Source organism: Haliaeetus leucocephalus, unplaced genomic scaffold (genome assembly GCF_000737465.1).
Source record: "Haliaeetus leucocephalus isolate CR32 unplaced genomic scaffold, Haliaeetus_leucocephalus-4.0 Scaffold849, whole genome shotgun sequence".
NCBI lineage: Eukaryota > Metazoa > Chordata > Aves > Accipitriformes > Accipitridae > Haliaeetus > Haliaeetus leucocephalus.
In genome coordinates, this window is record NW_010973285.1 from 4,636,509 (window position 1) to 4,660,611 (window position 24,103).

Genomic DNA, 24,103 nt, shown 5'->3' on the forward strand with positions numbered 1-24,103 from the left:
TTTCTTAATCTGAGTTGATACAGATGTCCTAGAGAACTTGCCTACACAGTTCTAGCCACTGCTGCTACTCCACTGCAAGTCTGTCACGGGACTAACGGAAACCACAGGAATACGCTTTGCTGCAAAAATAAATGGCATTTTTTTCTACAGACTATGCTTCTCTTTTGCCAGCAGTAAGTGCTTGGCAGTTACAAAGCAAACCAAATCAGGAAATCCATGTGGCTGAAATTTAACCCCCTCTGTCCTTTCAGTTATTCTTCTGCTGGATCAATTCCTTTATCCAGACTGCCTTAGAAACACTACCCCTAACACAAGAGAAGGGAGGGAGAAGATGGAGGGAAGGTAGAAAGACGGTAATGCTCTTTTTCAGTGACAGAAGAGACTATTATACATCCATAATGACCAGAAAGTTTTGTTTCACATTTCAAGTAATCAAATTTCCACAATCAACTTGAGGCCATTTTTTGTTATAAATCTATGCTCTAAGTTAAACTCATCTTATTAAGTAGTACACCTGGTAGGGAAAAATAAAACTGGTATTATAGTAAAATAGCTAGCCAGTCCATTTTATGCCCTAAATGGTTCAAATATCTTCAAATAAGTGAATTTGATATTAAACATTAACCCCTTCTCGTGTATAACTAAAAGAACGTGGTCAGAGAGTATTGCACTCTGACAGGGATATGGTAACTGAATTCAGAATCCTCCCATTCAGACTGAGGATTCTGACAGGTATACTAAGAATGGAAGAAATAAGTAGTACACATAACTTCACTGTACAGTAGTTTTCCTAAATTTAATCTTTTGATCTTATCAGCCAAATCAGGTTGAAGCAAATCTACTGATCTGTATGGTTTCACACTTGCATCTGAAGAGGACAGCTTAATGGAAGCTGGAAATGAGATGACTGATTTTGATCTCTGGGGAAGAAAATTCTCTGGTCTCATAATCTTCTAGGGCAGGGGAAAAAATAAAAAAAAAAATATTTTTAAAGTACTTTAGCTTGTTTCATTTTTATCACTTTATCTAGGTGATTCACCTAGTTAACAGGAGGCTATCAACCTCGATACACCTTTCCCTTCTTCTGTTCTCAGCCTCTCAGCATAGGATTTGCAAGTTTTATTATGCTTTCCTGCAATAAACCAGCAGAACTGATTCAGAATACTCATTACAGAGTTAACAAGTTCTACAAAAGTTAAGGATAGACAGTATTCCCTGTATGCTGTGCTTGAAGCTTTATCATTTACAATTACAGTTCACTCAATGTACAGCCCAACAAGGGGAACAAAACAAAAATATTTAGAGCAGTACTAGACACTGCTGAGCCGTCTTAAATAGCCATTAGAAACTGGATTCCATCACACATAACCATGACCTTTATGGAATACACTAAGAATTCATAACTGTAAGATACTAAGAAAACCCTACAAGAGCAGGAAACATTTTAAAGCATTTAAAAGACTAGAGATCACAGAACAGTTGAGGTCAGAAGGGATTTCAATATTTTGTCAGACCTAGCAATCAAAATAAATATTTTCAATGTGTTTCTTCCTGTAATTGCTCAAGAGGGAGGCTACTTTCCATGATTCACAGTTTTAGGTATATACACCCAAAGACTTGCTATTTTTTTCCTAAAAGTTCTTATTCTTTTAGATAATTTTCCCCTCATCAGTTACGTCAAATTCTGAGCACTTTAAATTGAGCAATACTTCAATAATTAATCCTAAAATTGTAAGCTTGAGACATGCTTCTCATAAGTACTTGTTTATAAATAACTTTGTTATGACTGAAGCCCATGATCAATCTGAATTCACCATTTTTTTCCAATCTTAATTGAACACCAGGAAAGTTTCTTTCTGTAACCTGCAATTGTCTGAAACAAAGCTGAGCAGCCCTGAGAGTCACTGGAGTTTTTTTGCAAGACTACAGCTCCCAGCTCCATTTTGCTCTCTACAATGACCATTGAAAATTCTGACCAAGTCAGCTGCTTTCAGATGACACCCTCCCAGATGGCACACATATTTGGTGGTGGATCTATATTCCAGGAGAGCTGAAGCAGTCACTACCTCCTGTGATCGTCATCTCCTTGCAGAAACAGGGATGACTAACAGCTTGAAAATTAGTTCCTGAACTGGTAGACTGCAACTCAATGCCTTCATGGAAACCAAGAGCAACTTTATATGAAACATCTTCACGTATTAGGCTGCAAGCTGTAATGGTTCAGGAGCTGTTCGCAAATCAACTTGGCAGTCCCAACAACTCCTGTGACAAGGGTTGGGCAAAACATTTAAGGTGGGATGCGTTACAGTGTTATCTACCATCAGGTATATTGCTTCCCAGAAAACTTGAAATTGTTCTTCCCAGTTAGACCCGAGCAGGCATTTTCACTCCAGAATATGAGTGTCTTGTTTTCATTCCAGTTAATACATGTTAAAGCTGAATACAGTTCATATGGAAAAAAGGTTACTCCAAAACTGCTATTCACATGTAACTACTTCAAAAACACCTTCTAAGTATTTCAAGACAAATAGGATAAACCAAGGACATTCTTCCTCACAGCGTTCATGATCAGAATTAAAAATTCTACTCTCCAGAGAAGTTCAAATAGGAATATAAAACTAAGTATTCTTGGTTAATGGGTAATTCGATTAAAGTTTTGCAACAATTTTAAGCATATTGCTCAAAAAAGAGTTTTTCTCCATAACGGGTAAGTATTCCAAATTTTTCTTCAGGTTTCTAAATGCACAAGAAATCAGTTGAAAGCATTACACCATTACTTGTTGGGAATTAGCTCAACTTGAAAAAAAGCAGCATATGTTTCTCAAAAAGTAAGGTAAATTTTAGTGAATAAAAATGCAAATATGCGTTTTAGCACCCTTGAATTTATTAATCTGATAGGTTTAATTTCCATTTTCCTGCATCAGCTTTATTTATAAAGTGTCGTGCCCTATAAATATGCTGTTATTTTCTATAGTCAAGCAGCCTCTTAACAAATCTTCTCATTAATATGTAAATTTAAAGTCAATCGGTCTTCTCCCTGACAGCGCCATGAATTCCTAGTGCACTGTATAATCGGCTTTGACTTGGCATCCACTATTTATCATCAAAGATGTCAGTTAGAAAAATTATGGAAAATGCACTGCAATTGATATGACTGCAATCTACTTTGTCAACACTTAATTGTTCCTCAAATCATACATTTACATATAAACAGCCTAAATACTGATCCATAATGATGCAAATAAACTAAATTAAAAATCTCTTCTACTGCACAAGACGCCCTGTTGTATGATGAGTTCATTTAAGAACCTATTGACAAAGGCATGCATTTCAACTAGCCCCAGAAAAAAATTCTGCTAATTTAATTGCTGAGTAGGTAGACAAACTAAATTTTGCACTGAAGCTCATGAAAGCGGAAACAACGTGTTATTAATACTATGCCACTGATGACCAAATTTAGGTTGACGCAGGCAGTATTGCTACACAAACCTTTTACATTCCTAGAGCAGAGACCACAGCAGCAACCGTGACCCGTCCAGTTTCAGTGAAAAAAGTGCCTTAGAGTCTTAAAGAAACCTAATTCCATCAAGACCTCCAACCTCTCAGTCCCAGACATGAGGTCATCCTCTTCTACTCTTCCTTTGTCCAACCACAGGCTAAAACTGGCTTAAACCAATTGTAAAACTGTAGCTTTAGGCAAAGCAAATTATCAATTTGACTCTTTCTAAAGGTCAGGGAGAAGAACGCAAGTTACCTTCTTTCAATAAGCAACATGTAATAAACACTCTGCCTCAAGCACATTAGGAAAACATATTACTTAAGTGTCTCGTTATCTAAAAATACTTTCCTTATTTTCAATTGTTAAATTTTCCAATTTTCTGGAAAGATGTGTTCTTACAAACAATTTAATTTTCATCTGAAATGAAAATGGGTGTTTCAGAACCCAAATGGTAGTGCAAAAATATGCTTCTACTTCAGACATTTTTGCTATGTTTCTAGTTTTCTAATCATTATAACACCTGGTTATTTAAGAAAAAGTGAATATAACTGTAAACTAAATCAGGCTGAAATTAACTGTTTGTGCAAATACACCTCCTTATAATTATTTTCACACAGTAAATTATACATACATTAACACAGAACGCCACTGCCTTTCTGTCTAATTCCGAGGCAAAGGGCATTAAAAGACAGTTTGAAAGAACTCAGTGAGAGTTGGTGTCATTCTGTATTCCAATGCCGAAAAAAAGAAACCTTTAAAAAATTGTTAATACATTGATTACAAAGCACAATAATCTGCACTGAAACAGCAATGCCCGAACAGAAGCGTTAAGACACATTAGCTGAACTATAGCAGAATACTTCAGTCTAAAAAAAAAATAGAGAAATAAAATAAATAAAATGAAACTTTCTCTAAGCTTCTGGGATCACCTTACATTCATTGCAAGTAGCTACCCCAAACATCCTTTTAAGCAACTGTACAAAGTCCATCTCCAACTACTGCTGTAAAACTATATATATATATCAAGGAATATGTACATCTTTAAACATGAATTAGTTTCAAATTAAATGGTAAAACACCACCCCAAGCCTGTAACAAACGCAGACAACCAGAGCTGTGAAGCAATATTACACAGTTCTTTCCAGAAGTATTCTTTTAATTTAAATTGTTATTCAGAGTTAAATCCCTATTGAAACCAATGTTAATAGCATCATTTTCTTGCACTATCTACTTTTTTGTTGGTAGGAGTGATAGGATTTGTATTTTGAATATCCCTTTTTATAAATGTTAAGTAAAAGTATACTCATATTTACATAATATAAATTAAAATACCGCAACATTTTTTACATTGCATATTTCAAAAACTTTTATTCAAGCCTCCACACAGTCCCTCAGCACATTAACAAAGCCTAGACAAGTAACGTATTGTTCACCATGCTATAATACTGGATATTCATATCCACAGAGAAAGTAGATTCTACCCAGTTTCAGGACAGAATGGCAAACCTTTCTAGCTCTGACTTACATAAAATCTCATAGAGCAAAGAGCCATGTCACTCAAAGAACCACAGAAAAAGGACTCTCTCTGCTGCCCATATGATGTGTCTGGGGTAAAAAAATCAGAAGGTTATAGCCTGGAAGAAGAATTCTCATGCTCTGGAGAAGGGTGGATGCCTTACGTTAGTGAAGCCTTAGAGAGCTAAGAGTTATGCATTTGTTTTCTGTTTTTATTAAACTCTGCATAAAAATGCATCTTAAAAGACTAAGTATATCCAACAATGGAAATAATTCAAAATGCAAGCACACAATAGTAATTTTAAAAGTCACAAACTTACCTTCCATGGGCTTACAAACTGTGTACGTGCATATCGAGTTAACATGTGGATTATAACAACTTGACCCCACTCTTCCACGTCAACCAACAAGTTACAGAGCTTTCGGTAGTTCTTGTGAATCAGATCTATTCTATCTGGACACACTTCCTCAAATGCCATCACAACGCTCCCAGCTACCAGCTAGAAAAGAAAACATAAAGAAGGTCAGTGTTCCTTCTACAGTTCATACACAAGTAAGAATCGGAATTAATACTAGCAATTCTCAGCAATTTAAAATTGTTTCTATTCAGTGAAAAGAAACAACAACAAAAAAACCCTAAGCCCACAGAAATGGTATCTTATTTAAAATAGAGTTGGAGTAAGTTTATTAGAACAGAGAAAACATTTGCTCTTTCTATTACACACATAAATCTTAGCTCCCAGCCCTGAAGACACAGTGCAATGTAAGCATAAATTTTTTTCTTACAGTTACAGTTTCCAAATAAATTATCAGACGACTTGCAATTAACTCAGAAATAACAGGAAACAACAAGAAGTATAATACAGCGATATGCCTAACAAGGTCTGTTGGGATTCTCTTATCAACGCTGGCGTGATCAAACTAAAGAGGAGCTGGGGTAAGCTTCCCAGCACTACTGGGATCCAAACTTCTATCTCAATATGGCCAAATTAACTGTCATATGAAATTTTATATTTGGAGTTTCATGAATACACTTTGCAAAAAAAGGCATAAAAATCAGCAATACAATACAGAGAAATACTAGCACTTTTCCTCAAAGACCACAAGCAGAATTCCTGCATGTTGTTCAGCACTTTCCTATTGGTTCCAAAATTACAGGAATGGATCATTTATGCCCTGCTATGTCCTCACACAATTTTTTTGCCTCCACAAGAAATAAATCTTTCTACATACACAAAGATCCTCATACTGACTATGGTTATAAAAATATGTTTGTTTTCATGACAAAATTAAATAGATTCTCAACATTCTAACACCTCAAGGCTTACTGAAACTTTGTTTTAAAAATAAAAGAAATTAAACATATATTGGGGTTCGTTAAAATTCTGGCAGCAGGTTACTTTAAATGTGGGAAAACCTCAAAAGCTGACTATGACTTGTAAGGACACATCATTGTGTGCCTGGAATTACTGTTCTTTCTCTTGTAATTGCTTTAATTAAGATTTGTTTTGTGTCAGAGTACATGTTAAGTCAAATAACTAAAATGATGAGACTTTATATGAAGCAGCTGATATGTATGCAGTTAGCATGCATGCAGTATAGCCTTCTGGCAGCAAATTAATGTCATATTCTATCTGAGCCCTGGGGATCTGCATTTCAACCTCTAAAATTTCCCCAATGACTTAAAGTAAGCAATTAAATAGAAGTGCAGTTTATTGAAATGGTACTTTTTGAGAAATATTAAATACAATGATATTCATATGTTACATTTTTCTGCCTGTATTTGGCTGACATTTGGTTTATTAGTATGCGCCCAACATTACAATTGAAAGAAAACAGCTCAGAATATAGTCTTGCTATTATGCTAAACAAGTTTCAGGCTCTGTGGGGATTTTATGAATTACCAATAAGAATAAACGTGAAGTTGCATTTATTGTCTCCAGCCCCGTCCACATACAGGTACCTGCTGGTCCCAGGAAGTATACAACTCATTCCAGGGAGCAAAATTTGATTATTTGATAGAGCTAAATAAAACACACTTTACATCTAAAATAATTTGCTATATTTTGCTGTATTCCAAAAACAATAGCTTTTTTCAATGTTGTTGTACTAAACTTTCTTCTTAATAACGTGCTGCAGTAAGCTATTCTGTAATTAAAAACTGCTGCGAGTTGATGCTTAGGCGCGGATTCAAAGCTCAGCAGAAGACAGCAGTTAACTCCAGGCAAATCACTATCAGTCCTGAGTAGGTAATCAATTAGGCCAGATAAAGTGAGGATGGAAGTGAGGAAGGGTGGGAAGAATTGTATCTTAGAACTCACTTGCAACAAAGCAATTTTATCAGGATGCAAAACTCTGAACTGCAGTTAAGGCCAATTTGCAGAGGACAATGTGATGGACCTGAAGTTTTAGAAGAAAGGGATGACACTTTTAAACCACAGAGACTTATTTTAGGTCACTGTCCCATAGACTTCATTATGGATATTCTACTCCTCCACACTACAAGACAGTATAGGGTCTCTTGACAGGTTTGACATACAAGAGGAGAAAAGGAGGGGGAGAGACACAGACTGACACACAGATTGATTTATGACTATAAGAACAGTAGCAGCCTAATATTTAAAAATACCCTTATAGGTTCACAGGTGAAGGACAACACAGATGCTGGTGTCCAGATAGTTCCGGAGTGGAGACACTTGCCTTTTACTGCTACTAGTACTGCACACACATTTTGCTGTATTTCTTTTCCATTTGGATATGATATTTTGAAAGCTGACATAAAATAATGCATGTAACACTAGTTTAGATCTTTTAAAACTAAGCACACATCCCATGAACAGCACTGGCTTTTTAACAGTTCAGTTACTGAGACTAAAATACAACAATTTGATACAAAGAAATAGTGATACTGAAATACAGGAATTCTAAATACTTTTTTCAGTTCACATCAGTCACTCAAGTTTACAATAGGAATGCTGTCACTTGTGAATGCTTAAAAGATATTAATAAAAATTTGAACATACACTATGAAATGCAAGTGGTCCACTGGATGAACAAGCATTTTATTTCTGTGCAGAGACCCTAGATTTACAAGTTAATACAGGAATTGCCATACATCGTGCCACTCTTTAAGATCATGCCCCTCTCCCCATTACTGCATTTTTCAAAATTAGGTTTTTCATTTGAAAGGGGAAAAAAAAAAGTGAGAATGTAAGACAGATTGAAAATGCATTAGTAACAAAAGGATTTAACTGTGAAAATTTCCTAATGCTTTCTTAATAAGAGATTATTTTCTAGTTGACACTGTTTCCCCTATAGTATGATCCTACTATACATCTAAACATCAGCGGAACAGCTAATAATCTTTGTTTATTAAATGCTCAACATTCCATAAAAATATTTAGAATTAAAACAAAATGATCCAATCAGAATATAAAACCAAAAAATATCGGTTTCCAAAAAACAGTCAGTTAATTTCCATCTCACTGTGTCAATAGTAGCTTTTTGTATAAGGAGAAAATATAAATCACTCCAACAAAACTAGCAATGAGCTCATCAAATTCAAATGCTGCTTTCCATTTATGTATTTTTTATATTAAAGCAATAAACATGGTTCATTTGTCTTCCACTGGTTGCCACGTTTTTCTGTGCTGTTGCTATGAACTTCAGCCATTAGCTGTGCTCCAAGGTAAACTATATGAACCATCAACAAAAGTGACACCCAATCTATGGAGTTCATATTTTCTCCAGATTATCTATGCTAGTTGACAAGCTGGTAATGAAAAAAATCACACTAAGCAAATGGTTCCTCTAATAACAATAAATTTTCTATAAAATTATGAAGGGTACAAAACGTTTCCTTGCATCTATTTTGTCATGAATTCTAATTAACACTGCGAAAACCTGAGAGTGCTGGGTCATCACAAGAAGTACATCGAGGTTTGATTGATAATATAGTGCAAGTTGGCCTATGCTGCCAAGATTCCTCTCTCTTAAATTAATGGCCACCCCACCTGCCCTAATCATACAGCCCAAATGATATTCCCCTTCTTATTTCAATTTTCTGGACGCAAGGAAACTGGAAAAGATCAGTCATTTATCTTCTAATAGCTGGATAATAGATCTATCACATTAAAACATCTGCACAAACTCAGTGATTTTCTCTCCACAAAAGTGAAGCTTTTACCAACATTAAATCAATAAGTTAAGAAAACATCGTCTTATCCACACTTTTGGGGTCTAAACTAAAATATTAACTTATTAACAGAAGCCTACTGTTGAAAAGTAGAGAGCCCAGCTTTCTTTCCCCATTAACCCCAAATACACTGCTTTAGTTTAAAAGATCAGTGTCTTCATCGCAAAGCCATCACCAATTCCTAGGACCATTTTTTAATCTAAGGGGTCTCACTTCACAAGAATCTGCACTTCATCTAGTAACCATGCAGTCTGCAAAAGAAATGCCAAGACTGATGCGTTTGTATAGTCTTTTCACTCTCAAAACAGAATTCATATTAAGTTGCATCTGTTACACTGAGGAGTAAATTATCACATCAGAACTGAATAATAAATTTATTTAAACATCAGAAGTAGTTTAATGTGATTAAAATATTAAAGGAAAAAATATTATTTAAGCAGAGACTAAAGGAAAATTTAGCCTTTAGAAAAGAGCGTAAATCTTAATTAGCAATAAACAGATTCCATGCAACAAGCCAATTTACTGTCGCTCTTCACCCAAAACTTGCCTCTAGCTCTTCCCATATTGCTTCACAATAGAGGTTTCTGGGGACACAACATCAGGAATACATACTTGGGAATCAAATCAGCATCTGCAAGTCTGGCCAACATGTTTTGAAATTTCTCTCTAACATTCTTCTGTCTTAGAAGATCTCAAAAGCAGTGCTGCACTCTGTATACTACCTGGTCCCAGAACAGGACCTATAACAGCATCAGCTATGATACAGCACAAAATATATGTAGCCACATACAAACCCTGTTCTCTGTAGGGGGCTGAAAAAATTTTTTATCATGCAGCACATGCATTTATATTTCCACACAAACATCATAAACCTCCCTTATAAACAGAGGTATCTGCCCAAACAAAATAAAATCAGATCAAAGTTAAAGACAGAAACCTGCACTAAATTCGGACATTTTTAATATGCCCAGCATCCATACAATTACATCCCAGCTACAGGTCTACATTCTGCCCTTTGGTTTTAGATGCAGCTTTAGATACACTTTGGGATACTTTAGTTAGACTGAAGAATGCAAGTCTCAAGTTCTTTTCACTTTACAGGTTTGGACAACAGACATGATTCCTTTTAAGTATCAACATGGATTTTTTAATTATTTTTTTTTAACTGCTGTAACTCCGGTATCATTAATGAACTTGATTTTTATTGTTGCTTACACAATCAGAGTTGTAAAATGCACAAGCTACAAACAAAATGCAGTTCTACAGTCCTTCACAGTATGCCAAAAGCAACTTAAGCAGCAAATCCTGCCTTAAACCCTATACCCCCCAAAGCTAGATCATCAGGCTTGTTAAGTGAATGGAAAAAATAGAATTAGAATGAAGTGATACAGAATCAACCAAAAAGAAAAAGGGAACTAGTTTCCTCTAAAATATCCAATTACACCTTCACACATGACTACGTGACTAGCTATATTACTTTCTGAGAAAATCATTTTAGCATAAAATACACACATGCTCTTATCTTCCTTTCTACATAAAATCATGTCAGCTGCTCAATTATCTAGAATTACTAGAAAAATAAAAGGAGCAAGCATCCATGTTTTCACACCTGCTTATCAAAGTCTGAAGTACTTTCTTCTGTAAAGCAAGGGTAAAAACATTATTAGGAGTTTCTTAAGTCTCTATAATAAAGTTACTTGTAAACATCTTATCTTTTTAAAAACTAAATACGCTTGCACAAAATCACAGCTTTGTTGATTCACTCTAATTCCCAGTTAGCTACCCTTGAGGGTATGTTAACGATGGTTTGCACTTGGTAATTTTGCATCTTAGATTAACTGAGAGCTTGGCTTTTAATTGAATCTTCGTGTTAAGACACTTAAGGAGTAGAGTGATCTTTCATCTACCTCACCAGAAATTTTAATGAAGTACTGGGTTAAGGTTAGATCTCATCTTATTTTAAGTTTTGCTTACCTCAGCTTATATTAAAATTTACTACTGATTGAGACCTAAAAAATGAACACATTTTGTACAGTCTGATAAAATGGCTTAATTTTACTGTAGTAAAATTCCCATCCAGACAGTTTCTTGCTATTTCAAATGTAAAATGACTCTGACTAATTTAAATACATTGTGCCTTTTCTATGCAACATAAACTGCATTAATAATCCACAATAGCATGTCCTCTCTGAAAAAAAAAAAGTCCAGTTCACATAAATTTAGAGGCATCTATGTTTAGTAGCTATTCTATCTCATTTTAATGAAGAGGTTATTTCAGCAAGTTTCAAAAACCCTGCCTGAGGTCAAATGGTTACAGAAAATAAACAAATTATGAGTAAAAATTTACCTTCTATTAAAGCAAAGTCTCAAACATCACTTGACAAACATTCAACTGTTACATACATCATTAATGTTAACAATTACACTCTACCTCCAAAGGTGTCTAAAACAAATGGATTAAGAAAAAAAAAACCCGAACAAAAATATCACATGGTGGATTTTCCCAAATCCAGTAATTATATATATACAATGCATTATGGCTTGTCTGAGGATTATCAGCCCTTAAGTACACAGAAATGCCAAAAGTAACCTGACGTTTCCATCAAGGGAAAACAATGTGGAGAACCACTGATGTTCAACAATTTCCAAAGTCACTAAGATTCTCCCACTCTGATAAGACACTATTTAATGAAAACAGCAACACCTTCCCAACAAACTAATCTAGTGACATCAGATTAAAACTGTCAGGAGATGACAAGTAATGATTAGTGTCAAGTAAACACTTGTGGTCCGATTTCCACACTATCACCCTACAAATTTCAGGCCATCTGACTGTCAAACAGGCAACAGAAGCTGCAAAAACCCAAGAACTACCATTAATCAAACACATGTATGTCATAAGGCTATGACAAAATGCTGGTTTTTTACAGCTCAGACCCGTTTCTAGAATTCTGTGGCAACAAACCTGACTTAACTTTCTTCACAAAGACTGCAAAATATTTTCTAAAAGCTTTTGTCTTTATGTCATGATGTCTTTTGCCATTTTGTTATGTTTTATGTCGTGTCTTTTGTCTTTATGTTTACAGATGACAGACATCACCTACCTGGACTTGTGCAAAGTGTTTGACACTGTCCCACACAACATACTTGTCTCTAAATTGGAGACACGGATTTGACCAATGGACCACTCAGCGGATAAGGAATTGGCTGGATGGTTGCACTCAAAGAGTTGTGGTCAAAGGCTCGATGTCCAAGTGGAGAGTAGTGACAAGTGGCCTTCCTCAGGGGTCGGTATTGGGACCAGCACTGTTTAACATCTTTGTCAGCAACATGGACAGTGGGATTGAGTGCACCCTCAGCAAGTTTGCCGACGACACCAAGCTGTGTGGTGTGGTTGACATGCTGGAGGGAAGGGATGCCATCCAGAGGGACCTTGACAGGCTTGAGAGGTGGACCCATGCAAACCTCATGAAGTTCAACAAGGCCAAGTGCAAGGTCCTGCACATGGGTTGGGGCAATCCCAAGCACAAATATAGGCTGGGCAATGAGTGGATTGAGAGCAGCCCTGAGGAGGACTTGGGGGTATTAGTGCATGAAAGACTAGTATGAGCCAGCAATGCACACTCACAGCCCAGAAAGCCAAGAGCATTCTGGGCTGCATCAAAATTAGCGTGACCAGGAGGTTGAGGGAGGTGATTCTCCCCCTCTACTCTGCCCTTGTGAGACCCCACATGGCGTACTGCATTCAGCTCTGGGGTCCCCAACATAAGAATGACATGGACTTGTTGAAGCGAGTTCAAAAGAGGGCCACAAAGATGATCTGAGGGGTGGAGCACCTATCCTATGAAGACAGGCTGAGAGAGTTGGGGTTGTTCAGCCTGGAGAAGAGAAGGCTCTGAGGAGGCCTTATAGCAGCCTTCCAGTACCTAAAGGGGGCCTACAAGAAAGCCAAAGAGGGACTTTTTACAAGGGCATTTAGTGATAGGACAAGACTTTAAACTGAAAGAGGGTAGATTTAGATTACATATAAGGAAAAAATTCTTTACTATGAGAGTGGTGAGACATGGGAACAGGTTGCCCAGAGAGGCTGTGGATGTCCCCATCCCTGGAAGTGTTCAAGGCCAGGTTAGATGGGGCTTTGAGAAACCTGGTCTAGTGGAAGGTGTTCCTGCCCATGGCAGGGGGGCTGGAACTAGACGATCTTTAAGATCCCTTCCAAGCCAAACCATTCTACAACAATTCTATGATGAGGAAAAAACAATCCACTTTATATCACAAGCTGTGGAGTCTGGGATGAAAAAGCACATGTACTTGGTTTTGATTCAGAGAGTCCTGAAGAGAAATTTGTATGGTCCCTTTTTGGAATAATAATTCTTCATATCACTTTCTGAAAAAGTAAAACTTCTGAGGCTGAGATGTCTCACCCCAGGGTGGAATTAGGTCTTGCTATGGAACAGACCAAGAGGAAACAGAAGGAGGAAAAAGTTGCAGCAGTTAACCATATTATGTCTCCAAAGACGTCCAGAAAACCCAATTCTAGGCCATCATTCTTAGTTTCTTGAATGTGCTGACAAAATAGCATAACTTTTGACTATTGCTTCATAAATACAGTGTCCATTATTCAGTACCACAGGGGCACCAGAATCGTGGCACGTGCTAAGCAATGAGCATTAATCCCCTTACAAGTAACTCCAAGTGTCATGATCAGTGTGCTGGCAAAAAGAAGACCCAAACCTACTTTATATTTTTTTCCTCTAACATTTTGTGAAAGTAAATGTGTAAATGACTAGTTGTTGGATAACTTGCCATTTACCATAAGCAATAAGGACTAGGAAACAGAGTGAAAACTCAAGGATTTTATTTTCCTGCCATAAGCAATAAAAAGAAACAAAGATGGCTTCTCAGCCCTTTATGCCTCCACAGGTATAAAGAATCTAATCTCACATTCACAGACTGCATGCACACCAAGAGCATGAACCACGAAAAGAAAATACAAAGAACCACTCGGGGGGCAACTCCACAGAAGCACAAAGGCTTCTGACAAATGAGTACAGGTCAAGCACAGATGCAGTCAGGAGAACTAACTAAGTGATTTACTGTCTGCTGAGCCATTAAGCTCTGACATTCTCCTTCAGTAACCCTTCAGTGGAAGCTGCAAGATGTCTTTTAGCGAACAGCACCATTTATGTCCTGAACACCTGGACTGTGCTAGAACAACCAATGATACATTCCTGTGTGTTACAGAACCACTTGGCAAAGAGCAGATGAAGCAACACACTATTTGGTACCTCCTACTACTTTCATTTACTCAAAAAGGATTACATTCACTAAGTTAGTAATCTGAACAAGAGAATGTGTTAATTTACAACTCTGTTTTATCTTTGAAGTCTATCTTTGACTCCTTGCTCAATTAACTTTCCGGCTTAGACTTGGGAAATTTATTTGTAGGGTACAGGAAGAAAAATAAAGTGTATGACCACTGTGAGACATCCAGGAGTTCATACAGAAAACCTGTACCTATATAGGGCAGCCAAAATACAACAGTGTCCTGGTTTCAGCTGGGATAGAGTTAACTGTCTTCCTAGTAGCTGGTACTATGTTTTGAGTTCAGTATGCGAAGAATGTTGATAACACTGATGTTTTCAGTTGTTGCTAAGTAGCATTTAGACTAAAGTCAAGGATTTTTCAGCTTCTGATGCCCAGCCAGCGAGAAAGCTGGAGGGGCACAAGAAGTTGGCACAGGACACAGCCAGGGCACCTGACCCAAACTGGCCAACGGCGTATTCCATACCATGGGACGTCCCATCTAGTATAGGAACTGGGAAGGGGGGGCGGGGAATCACCGCTCGGGGACTGGCTGGGTGTCGGTCGGCAGGTGGTGAGCACTTGCACTGCGTATCATTTGTATGTTCCAATCCTTTTATTATTGCTGTTGTCATTTTATTAGTGTTATCGTTATCATTATTAGTTTCTTCTTTTCTGTTCTATTAAACCATTCTTATCTCAACCCAGGAGTTTTGCTTCTTTTCCCGATTTTCTCCCCCATCCCACTGGGTGGGGGAGGAGTGAGTGAGCGGTTGCGTGGTGCTTAGTTGCTGGCTGGGGTTAAACCATGACAAACAGAAATTATAAATTTACAGAAATTGTCCCAGGACATCAGGTTTACTTACCAGATTGAAAGTGGGGATATTTGCAAGAACAAACAAGAGCACAGCAAGCATCATTGTTTAACAGTTGTACACACTACAAGGCAGACTTACATCAACAGGCATACTGTGTATGGTACAGAAGTAATTTATTCTTAACAGTATCACAAACAAATTGAAATGACCTAGCTAATTTCCCAATGAAAAAGTGTTCATACATAGACACTTGTACACTGATTCATATCATCATAAAACTTTCATTTTCAAAAGTAAGTTTAAAGAAGCATACATAAAAAACATGCTAACAAAAACAGATTAAGAATACCCATGATGCAAGTAGAATAACCAGTCTTATTAGAGGAGATGGTCACTATTACAGTCATAGTATAATGCATTAATACACAATGATACTTTTATCTAAAAACTTATAAAACCACATCAGCAAGGGTTAGGAAAGTGTATTATGTACTGCTGAATGACAGCCTCAGAAGTAAACTCTTTAAAAATATATGCATGTGTAATAGCATACTGTTTCTTACCGTACTTTTATCCTTCAAAAGCTTTTCTATCACTTCAATTAACATTTCCTTTTGCTCTGGATCAAGACTAGAAGGAAAAATAAAAATTGGTCAGACATATCCGAAATTAAAAGAGGTTAGGTTTGTTGAACTTCAGACACAAGCTGGGAACCAAGAGCATTGAAGAAACCACTTCCAGAAAAAACCAAGTATTCCAAAGAACTGATTGTAAAAGAACTTGACTAAAAATAAAGTTAATCATGGAATACAAAACTGAATTGAAGGAATATAAAATTAGATTATAAAGATTATCTTTATGTTATACCACTTATGTGTGTTCTATAAGAATCTTAGTACTTAAACTCATAAAAATTTTAGGATTTAAGAAACATTAAGGCAGGCCAACTAATTAGGGAGAACTTGACTGAGCTTCAGATGTTAAGCCACAAGGATCTCACTCCTTTTGCAGAACAAAATTTCAGTATGAACGAATTCAGCAGTGAATGAACATCAGGACAAAGCAGAACAATACCTTTATTATCTAATTATCAATATAATGCTTCAAGAAGACATTTAGTTAACTTCACTAATTTTAGTCAGAAGTATTGGAACTCAAAAATTTGGACATTGTATTCAAGTGTACCTATACAAAGTTCATGTGCAAGCTAATGAAAAATAGACTGCTTAAAGTCCTACATAAATAGTAGAAACAGAGGAAAAACAAAAGTTGCAAATAACAGTCTTTGTACATCCTTTTCATATTCAAAGAGCAGAGAAAAATTTGCCAGGAACATCAATTACTGTCAACCTTGCTTCTTGGGTAGGTAAGGACCAACTTTTCATTCCAGCTACTACTCCGTCATGGATCTGTAGAGCATGGAAGAATTCAAAGCCAAGGCAGAAGAAAATACAAAAAAAGTAGGTACAAAGTGCCATACAGATGTGTAGTTCTATGCCTTTGAAAAGTCATTTCAATGTGGATACTATTGCAGATAAGTAAGGAAGTATTTGGTCATTATTACACTTCAGTTTTAATGCTGAGTGATGAACTGCCCTAATGCACACAGTATATCCTTTCCAGCTACAGATTCACAAAGTGAATAACTAGCTGCATACTACTTCGCTAAGGCTCTAATACCTAGCACGACTAGAACATGCTAAATGGATAACAAAACTTTGTTAGAAGCCACCATTAGCATAAACAAAGCAACAGCATATTGTTCCATAAGTACTTTTACGATCACCTTTTGTTCCAACTTCTATTCTTGTCAAAAAAGGTTTACTGGATCTTCTGCCAAGGACCAAAACCCTCAGAGGAAAAGCCAAAAGTCTTTCTAATAGGCCTTATTTCAAATTTTGAAAGTTGGTATAAAATTTAAAGAGAGAAAGAAATGAGTCCTTGTTACTAAGAAACTTCGAAAAATATCAATTTTGTTATGTGATCCAGAAAATCTTCAATAAGGGCTCCGATAACTGAATTCACATTCCTCCCTTCCCTCTTTACTGATGTTTCAGATGAGGAATGCAGCATTCTTAGAGAGAAAATAAAAGAACAGGCTGAAGAGCTCAGAGTGATGTGCTCCCATTATGGTATCTACTAGTAATAGTATGGAATCTATTAATAATAGATTTTTATTTAATGTGGACTATTAAATGGGACTTTTGATGGGACTTTTTAAAAGTCCTTTCCCAAATCTCACTGAAAGTAAGTGCAAGTACACCGTAGATTTTTCTATTGATAGACAGAAGATACTAATAGCTTTGAAATGCACTCTAAGTGAAATAACCAAGAGATCTGACATTTTCAATGATAAAATTACTTCAATGTACCTAGCAACGTTGATTGCATTGGGCACAAATGTTGCTGTTCACACTATGCCTGAAATCTTTTCTGTTTGATATGTAAAGCTTCCTGCTGTTAGGACTGATTGAACCACTAACGAACAAGCTCTTCTAGGTCAGACATCCATCCAAACACCATGACACTAAATGCAAGGAAGACTGGAGTATTGAACCTACATCCAGATGTCCGACTGGAGCACTAACTAAATACAGGACTACCAAACAGGTAGAGAAGTCACAGAAACCAAAAAGTAAATGGAGTGTACAGGCACTATTAGAATAAACTGTTACTCCTTCTTACTCAAATGCTTGCAGGAGGTGGAGAAATCAGATGTGGGAGAGTATATAAACTGTTGACTGATCTTTCCATCAAAAATCTATCCCCTTCAGAATTCTGATTTTGACCAACTTCACAGCAAGTCTTCTGAAATTACTTGCTCATTACAAATAGGCCAAAAGACAGCCTTGCTACCAGTATGTGATCTATATTGCTGAATTGTGGGGCTACCAGTTGTGATCCTTGTTGAAACGTCTGCTGAGACTGCCCATTAAAGACTCTTATTTGCAGGCAAGCCAACTGGGCCTGCCTGTGGACAGGTTAATTTGATAGCCTATTCACCAGTTCCCAGTACTGCTGCTGCTTCAAGTGATCCAGAAAACTACACTCTCTCCCTTGGTCCTGCGGTAAACCAGTGCTATCAGGTATGGCACTTGTACAAGTAAATTTTGAAAATGTGATGATAAAAGTTCTCATGCTTTCTATAAGCAGTTCCCAAATCCTACTACCAAGGACACAACTGTTAGTTACAAATCCATTCACAAGTAACCATGAGCTTATTCTAGTCCAGGTAAGGTGGAATTTGCAGCTACAGCAGTTTGAAAACTTGCATTATGATGTCTAGGATGTTTGCATGAAGTGAAAACTTGTGAAGGATGTACAGGCCCTCTAAACCATTAAGGTAACCTTTATAGAATGTCAATTTCATTAGTTTTCCTTTGCTATGTGAGCTAGGCATCCATTTTACTACCAGTCAGTAATTTATGGAAACTAGAAGGGAGTGAGGCCAGTTTCTCCAGATTATGCTGCTCAATTTTTTTAGCATAAAACCTACCTTTTTGTGGTACGTGCAAGGATGATTTCAAAATCTTGCCACTGACATCATATAAGCATAGGATACCATATGAACCAGAGATAAGGAAAAACACAAGTTATATTTGCAGATGCAATCATATCTGGAGATTGGATGAAAGATGGGTAAAAGGTCTTATAGTAATCAAATTAGATTTCACCATCTTCCAGTTTTTCAGCAATCACCAATAAACTCTTTAATCTGGACTAGTAAAATAAAATTTGCCTGTCCTGAAGAGAAGAAATGGGAGCATCAATTTAAGGTAAAATTTCATGGACTAGCCTGCTGTCCAGATACTGCTGCACCCTGCTGGCACCAATAGACCATTACTGCCAAACTCCTCCAAATAGTTCTGATACTATCAGGAAATCAAAGCATATTCTGTGTATGGAGAATAATTCAGGCCGAAAAGACTTTTCTGTGCTGGAACCAGATGCTAACAAAAAATAAACTACTCAAATAGCAGGAAATGACGAAAATCCATTCCCTCTTGTTAGGTTAGATGATAAAAGACTTCTCTGCATACAGAGGAGTACAGAGGTGGGGGAAACTCCAATACCATCTTGACCCAGCCACTCCCAGGGCCATCACATGAAAGCACTCAGCTCATTTAAAAAAAAAAAAAAAAAAAAAAAACACCAAAAGGAAGGAGCCCCAGCTCAGGTTCTTCCAAAAGCTGCCATGGAAAAGCCATCAGCATTATGGTCCTAAAATGAACCTATCATGACAGAGAGGCTCTCCAAAGCACCTTTCAGACTTAGGGGTGTTACTAGCTACAGGGCTATGAGACTTACTATGCAATGCCAGAAAGAGCATTTTGGGATTGTACAAGACTTACTATGGGATGTTTATGGGAGAAATTAGAGGCAGGGAAAGGGAGGGTTCTAGATGATTTCAGGAGGAACAAGCATAGGAAAATAGAGGGATAGGTACATAAAAGGAGCCCGTTGTATGTAAATGCTTTGCTGCTCAGTATGCTTGTCTGGCCATGCTCTGTACCTAATAACCACAGTCTGTTCCGTCTTCTCATTAAATTCTATTTCTAACTATTTTCCTGGGTGAGGCAGTCTCTATTCTGTGTGCATGTGCAATATGGAGATCTAAACTCCAGCAACTGGAGTCAGGCCACGGGTTATAGGGACCTATACAGCTGCAGCACCAGCAATTGGAGTAAGTATGTATGTCAGTGTGTGATTGCTGGAGACTATCAAGCCAGACTAGGTGCCTTGTGAAGCCAGATATTGAAGTGGGGCCATAGGTCTGGGCTGGACATGTGTGTGTGTCTCCGAGTGAAACAACTGGAGATTTTGGCTACCAGAGGGACCAGGGCATCCAGGCAAACTACTGGAAAGACTGTAAGGCCTGGAGGTTGACTGAGATACCCATTTGTGTGTCTCAGTCTCTCTGTTCCTCTTCCCTCTTCCTCTCTACTCAGTAGGAGGCAACTGGAGACAAGGGGATAGAAGGGTCAGTTACTGCATAGTCTGAGTGTCTAAATCCAGCTACTGTGGGATTCATAGCGTCTGAGTGAAGGGTGTGGGCATGTGTGCGTCTGACCCAGAGGGTCTGTAACAGCAAGTGCAGTGGGGTTGCAAGCATCGTGCGCTTTTACATGAAAGTGCAAGTGACTGGGGAGACTAGGGATATAAGGCCAGTTACTGGAAAGACTAAGCATCCAGGACCATTACTGGTGGATCCATATTGTACATACACAGGTCCACTAATGGGCCTGCATCCTGATCAGCCAGAGCGTGCAAGAGGATAAGGCTGTTGGTGCCAGTTTTGTCTGCACGAGTGCTGTTTTCTGTCTGTGCTGATCTGTATAGCTGGCTGCATACATGTATGTTGTATATGTATGTGCCCATTAGGAACACACGCTCAGCCTCGCTGCTGGTTGGTCTCAGGGGGCATGGAACTGCAGCCTGAGGCTACCTGATTCGGAACCCCTAACACCTCTCACCCTCCTCTTTTTGGCATAGGCAAAATAAAAGATAAGTAGTAGAATAAATGTCTGCCGTTACTTTGGAAAGGTACAGGTTCTCTTGCCCCCACCTGTGTAAACTAGTACCCACCTCTTCGTAAGAACTCTTCCACAACAAGAATTTCTGAAGAGGAAAGAAGAAGATTTGGATTTGCATAGATAAAAGTTTGTACGAGTTAGTATTCATTTGTCACCTGTACTGCAAACTACAGCAAATGCCTTCAGGATGAAAGATACAGACACTAAACACGGAAATCTTTGTTTCTGAGAATACTCATCAAAACAGTTGCTACACAGATGACAAAAACTGGTATATTAAAAACAAAAGATAGCATATTAGTTTCTTTTTGTACCTCTTCATAGTTATCCTGTTATTCTAGCAAGAGACTTGGCTGCATTCCAATCAAATCAGTTGAGTGACAGAATGTGTACACACTTTATACTTTTTAAGAAATAGATCTTATATCCGAGAGACACCAATCCCACAGTAGTCTTAATAAACGTAGCCCATAACTATCTTAAAATTGCTTTTCAGTATTTGTCAGAATCACTTACCTGTACAGTTTTTGGATTGCATGGGCTGCATTCTTCCTCACATAAGGCGATAAATCAGAAGATGCTTCCTTAATAGCAAGCATCATAATAGGAACAATAATTGGGACACGGATACTGGATAAAACTCTTAAAGCACTTGCGCGGATTAACTGATTAGGATCCTAAAGATGGGAGAGAAGGGAAGAAATAAAATAAGATAGTGCAGAAATGCATCATTAAATTCTCTGCAGTGTTTACACTCATTAGTGACCACACATTAAAACATGTAAATTCATCTGACTATCAGTTAGGCTTGCAAGCTAAGGCCACACTAATAAGAAAATGTGCTAAACTTCACACTAGAAACCTTCAACAACCAAAAAAAGTTAAAGAAAGTGAGAAAGAAAACATTGAAATATTATTAAAATCTGGAAATCTGGCAAAGGAAAACATTAACATAATTCACTTTCCCAAGTAAAATATGGGAATGATGGATAAAAAAAGACTAAAATTTTATTTAATGACCTGAAACATTTTCTGCAATCCAAGTGGAATTCAGATATTCTGAAAAACACACCTAGCTCAGTTTTATTACTTAAATGTAAGAACTGTCAAATGAAAATGTGGTTCTCATTTACGACACTCCTACTCAAGTTCTTGATAATACATCCATTTTATGCTTTACTGCAAGATATAAATGGAAGCCAGTAACAAAATGAATTTTCTTAAGAATGTGTCAAAATATTAAGCTAAATGTTTTGAGACTTTCTTCTATTTCCTACCCTCCCTTCTTTCATCCCAGTACTTGCTCCCTTTTTGTAATGCTAGGGTTGGCTTGGAGATCCAACAATAGCACAGAACATCTGTATTTGGAGGAACTGTTATGTAAACCTTGTCCATTAATCCTGGGCTTACAACACATGGGAAAAATATTGCTTAATCAAGTAAATCCTCTAAAATCTAGCAAACTGAAATTGCAGCAGCATTAATTCAGTGTACTGTCTACCAGAAGGGCAATTCCCAAAGAACATTTCTCTCAAGGAGTGGGAGTTGGCAACATGGGTTTTCAGACTGGTATTAATTAATAATCAGTTCATCTAAACTCTCAAAATTCCTACATCTTAGCAGCTTCTGAGTAGTAAGTATCTGGATGGTAAAAGCACTTACTTTGACAGTTTTTGGAAAAACTGCTTGCTGTTACCAGAACATCTCCAATCAGAGAAGTTTAATATACATTTAAAAGTTCTTCCTAAAGAGGGAGAAAAAATCTCCACATATAAAGCCAAATTATAATCTTCATTACAAAACCAGAAACAAAACATTATAAAAAATGAACAGAGAGAATTAATTACATTTGCCTATCTTCCATAGCAGGCTTAGTAATTTCCTTAGTTGCTGAAAATCTCAGCTAGCTTGGAGTCTAGTTCCTTGCCACAACACCACTTCTTTTTGAGCTACTCACAGCCACAACATTTGAGTTATCCCCTCTCCTTTTGTTCCCACTATCTACAGCTTTTTAAAAAGCTATGCCATGAAATCTGTTCACTGTATACATATCTCATTAAAAACACAGGATACAAAGTCATTTCAATTTTAGCTTTTCATGGCAGTCACAGATAGTAAAGGTAGTACACATGACGTTGAGATAAAAGCTACAAGGAAAGGGGCAGAACACTCTCTAGTCAGTTGTGGGATGCTCCTACAGTTGCACACCTGGTGCTCTTTTTGCAACGTTTTCCAACAAGATGCAAGGTCTGGGTCAGTGACATGATTGAAATTCATTATGAACCTGGAGTAGCCTTACAAGAAGCGTAAAAGAAAAAAACCAACCTTCTCTTATTATAAAAACTGGCCAAATTTAAGGACAGAGACGTAGTAATCTTTCTTTTCTCCATGGTCACACACTTCAAAAGCAATCCTAATCTTTGTTCTCTAATCCCATTCCCCATTGTGATCTGAATTTGAAATAAAACAGTACAAAATCCTATTTCTTCAGTGCTTTTTTATTAAAAGTAGCATGTGCAACACATTGAATATTTTAATTCAGGTACTACTACCTTCCTCATGTTCCAATTCTCTGTTGTATACAAAGATCTATGTGTAAAAGGAACACAGGTGGTTCGGGGCAATAACAGTGTCTTCTTTCTACATCCATAAGCTACCTTGGAAAGTGAAAAGGCATTCCAGAAATTAAATGTTGAGCATGTGAATTTGAGAGCACCGATCTGCTGCTTTTCTTTAGTGAAGTAACTTTACTTCACACAGGCTTAGCTCCTTGATGAGGTTTGAAGTCACACAAAAAACTCTGTCAATGATATAACTTGAAACTACTTTATCAGATGCAGATTTACACAGATATTTTAGTTGTGTGACACCAGCTCAGAATTCTCTATGAAATGTTGTTTAGTAGTCACTCACTTTTAAAGCACGCTGGAAAGTACTGATGGACAATAATGCTAGATCTTGCTGCTCCTCTGCGTATCGCATCAGATAAACATACACAAGCTTTTTTATCTGAAAAGAAAAACAAAACGAACTCATTATCAGAAAGTTTTAGAATTCTATAAAACTAAGTCCTAGATTGCACATTTTCATCAACATTTTCTTCTTTGAAGGAAGAGTTAATATAACACTGGAGTACTCACATGCTTCTCAAACGTCTTATGAATTACTCTAATTCTTTTAATAGAAGCTCCCTGAGGTGCTGCAATATTACCTAATTAATGATACAGTCAGATGAATG

General features: G+C 37.2%; 1 protein-coding gene across 5 annotated transcripts in view; it reads right to left on the bottom strand.

Annotated features, from left to right (window-relative positions):
• AP3B1 (adaptor-related protein complex 3, beta 1 subunit) overlaps positions 1–24,103 on the bottom strand; it is a 161,447-nt gene that overhangs the window by 111,850 nt on the left and 25,494 nt on the right. For all 5 annotated transcript variants that reach the window (XM_010582852.1, XM_010582853.1, XM_010582851.1 and 2 more), the window contains 4 exons: positions 23,779–23,874; positions 21,382–21,542; positions 15,895–15,961; positions 5,335–5,514 (listed from right to left, as the gene is read on the bottom strand). In XM_010582852.1, the coding sequence (XP_010581154.1) occupies positions 5,335–5,514; positions 15,895–15,961; positions 21,382–21,542; positions 23,779–23,874 (504 nt within the window). The remainder of the gene's footprint in view (positions 1–5,334; positions 5,515–15,894; positions 15,962–21,381; positions 21,543–23,778; positions 23,875–24,103) is intronic.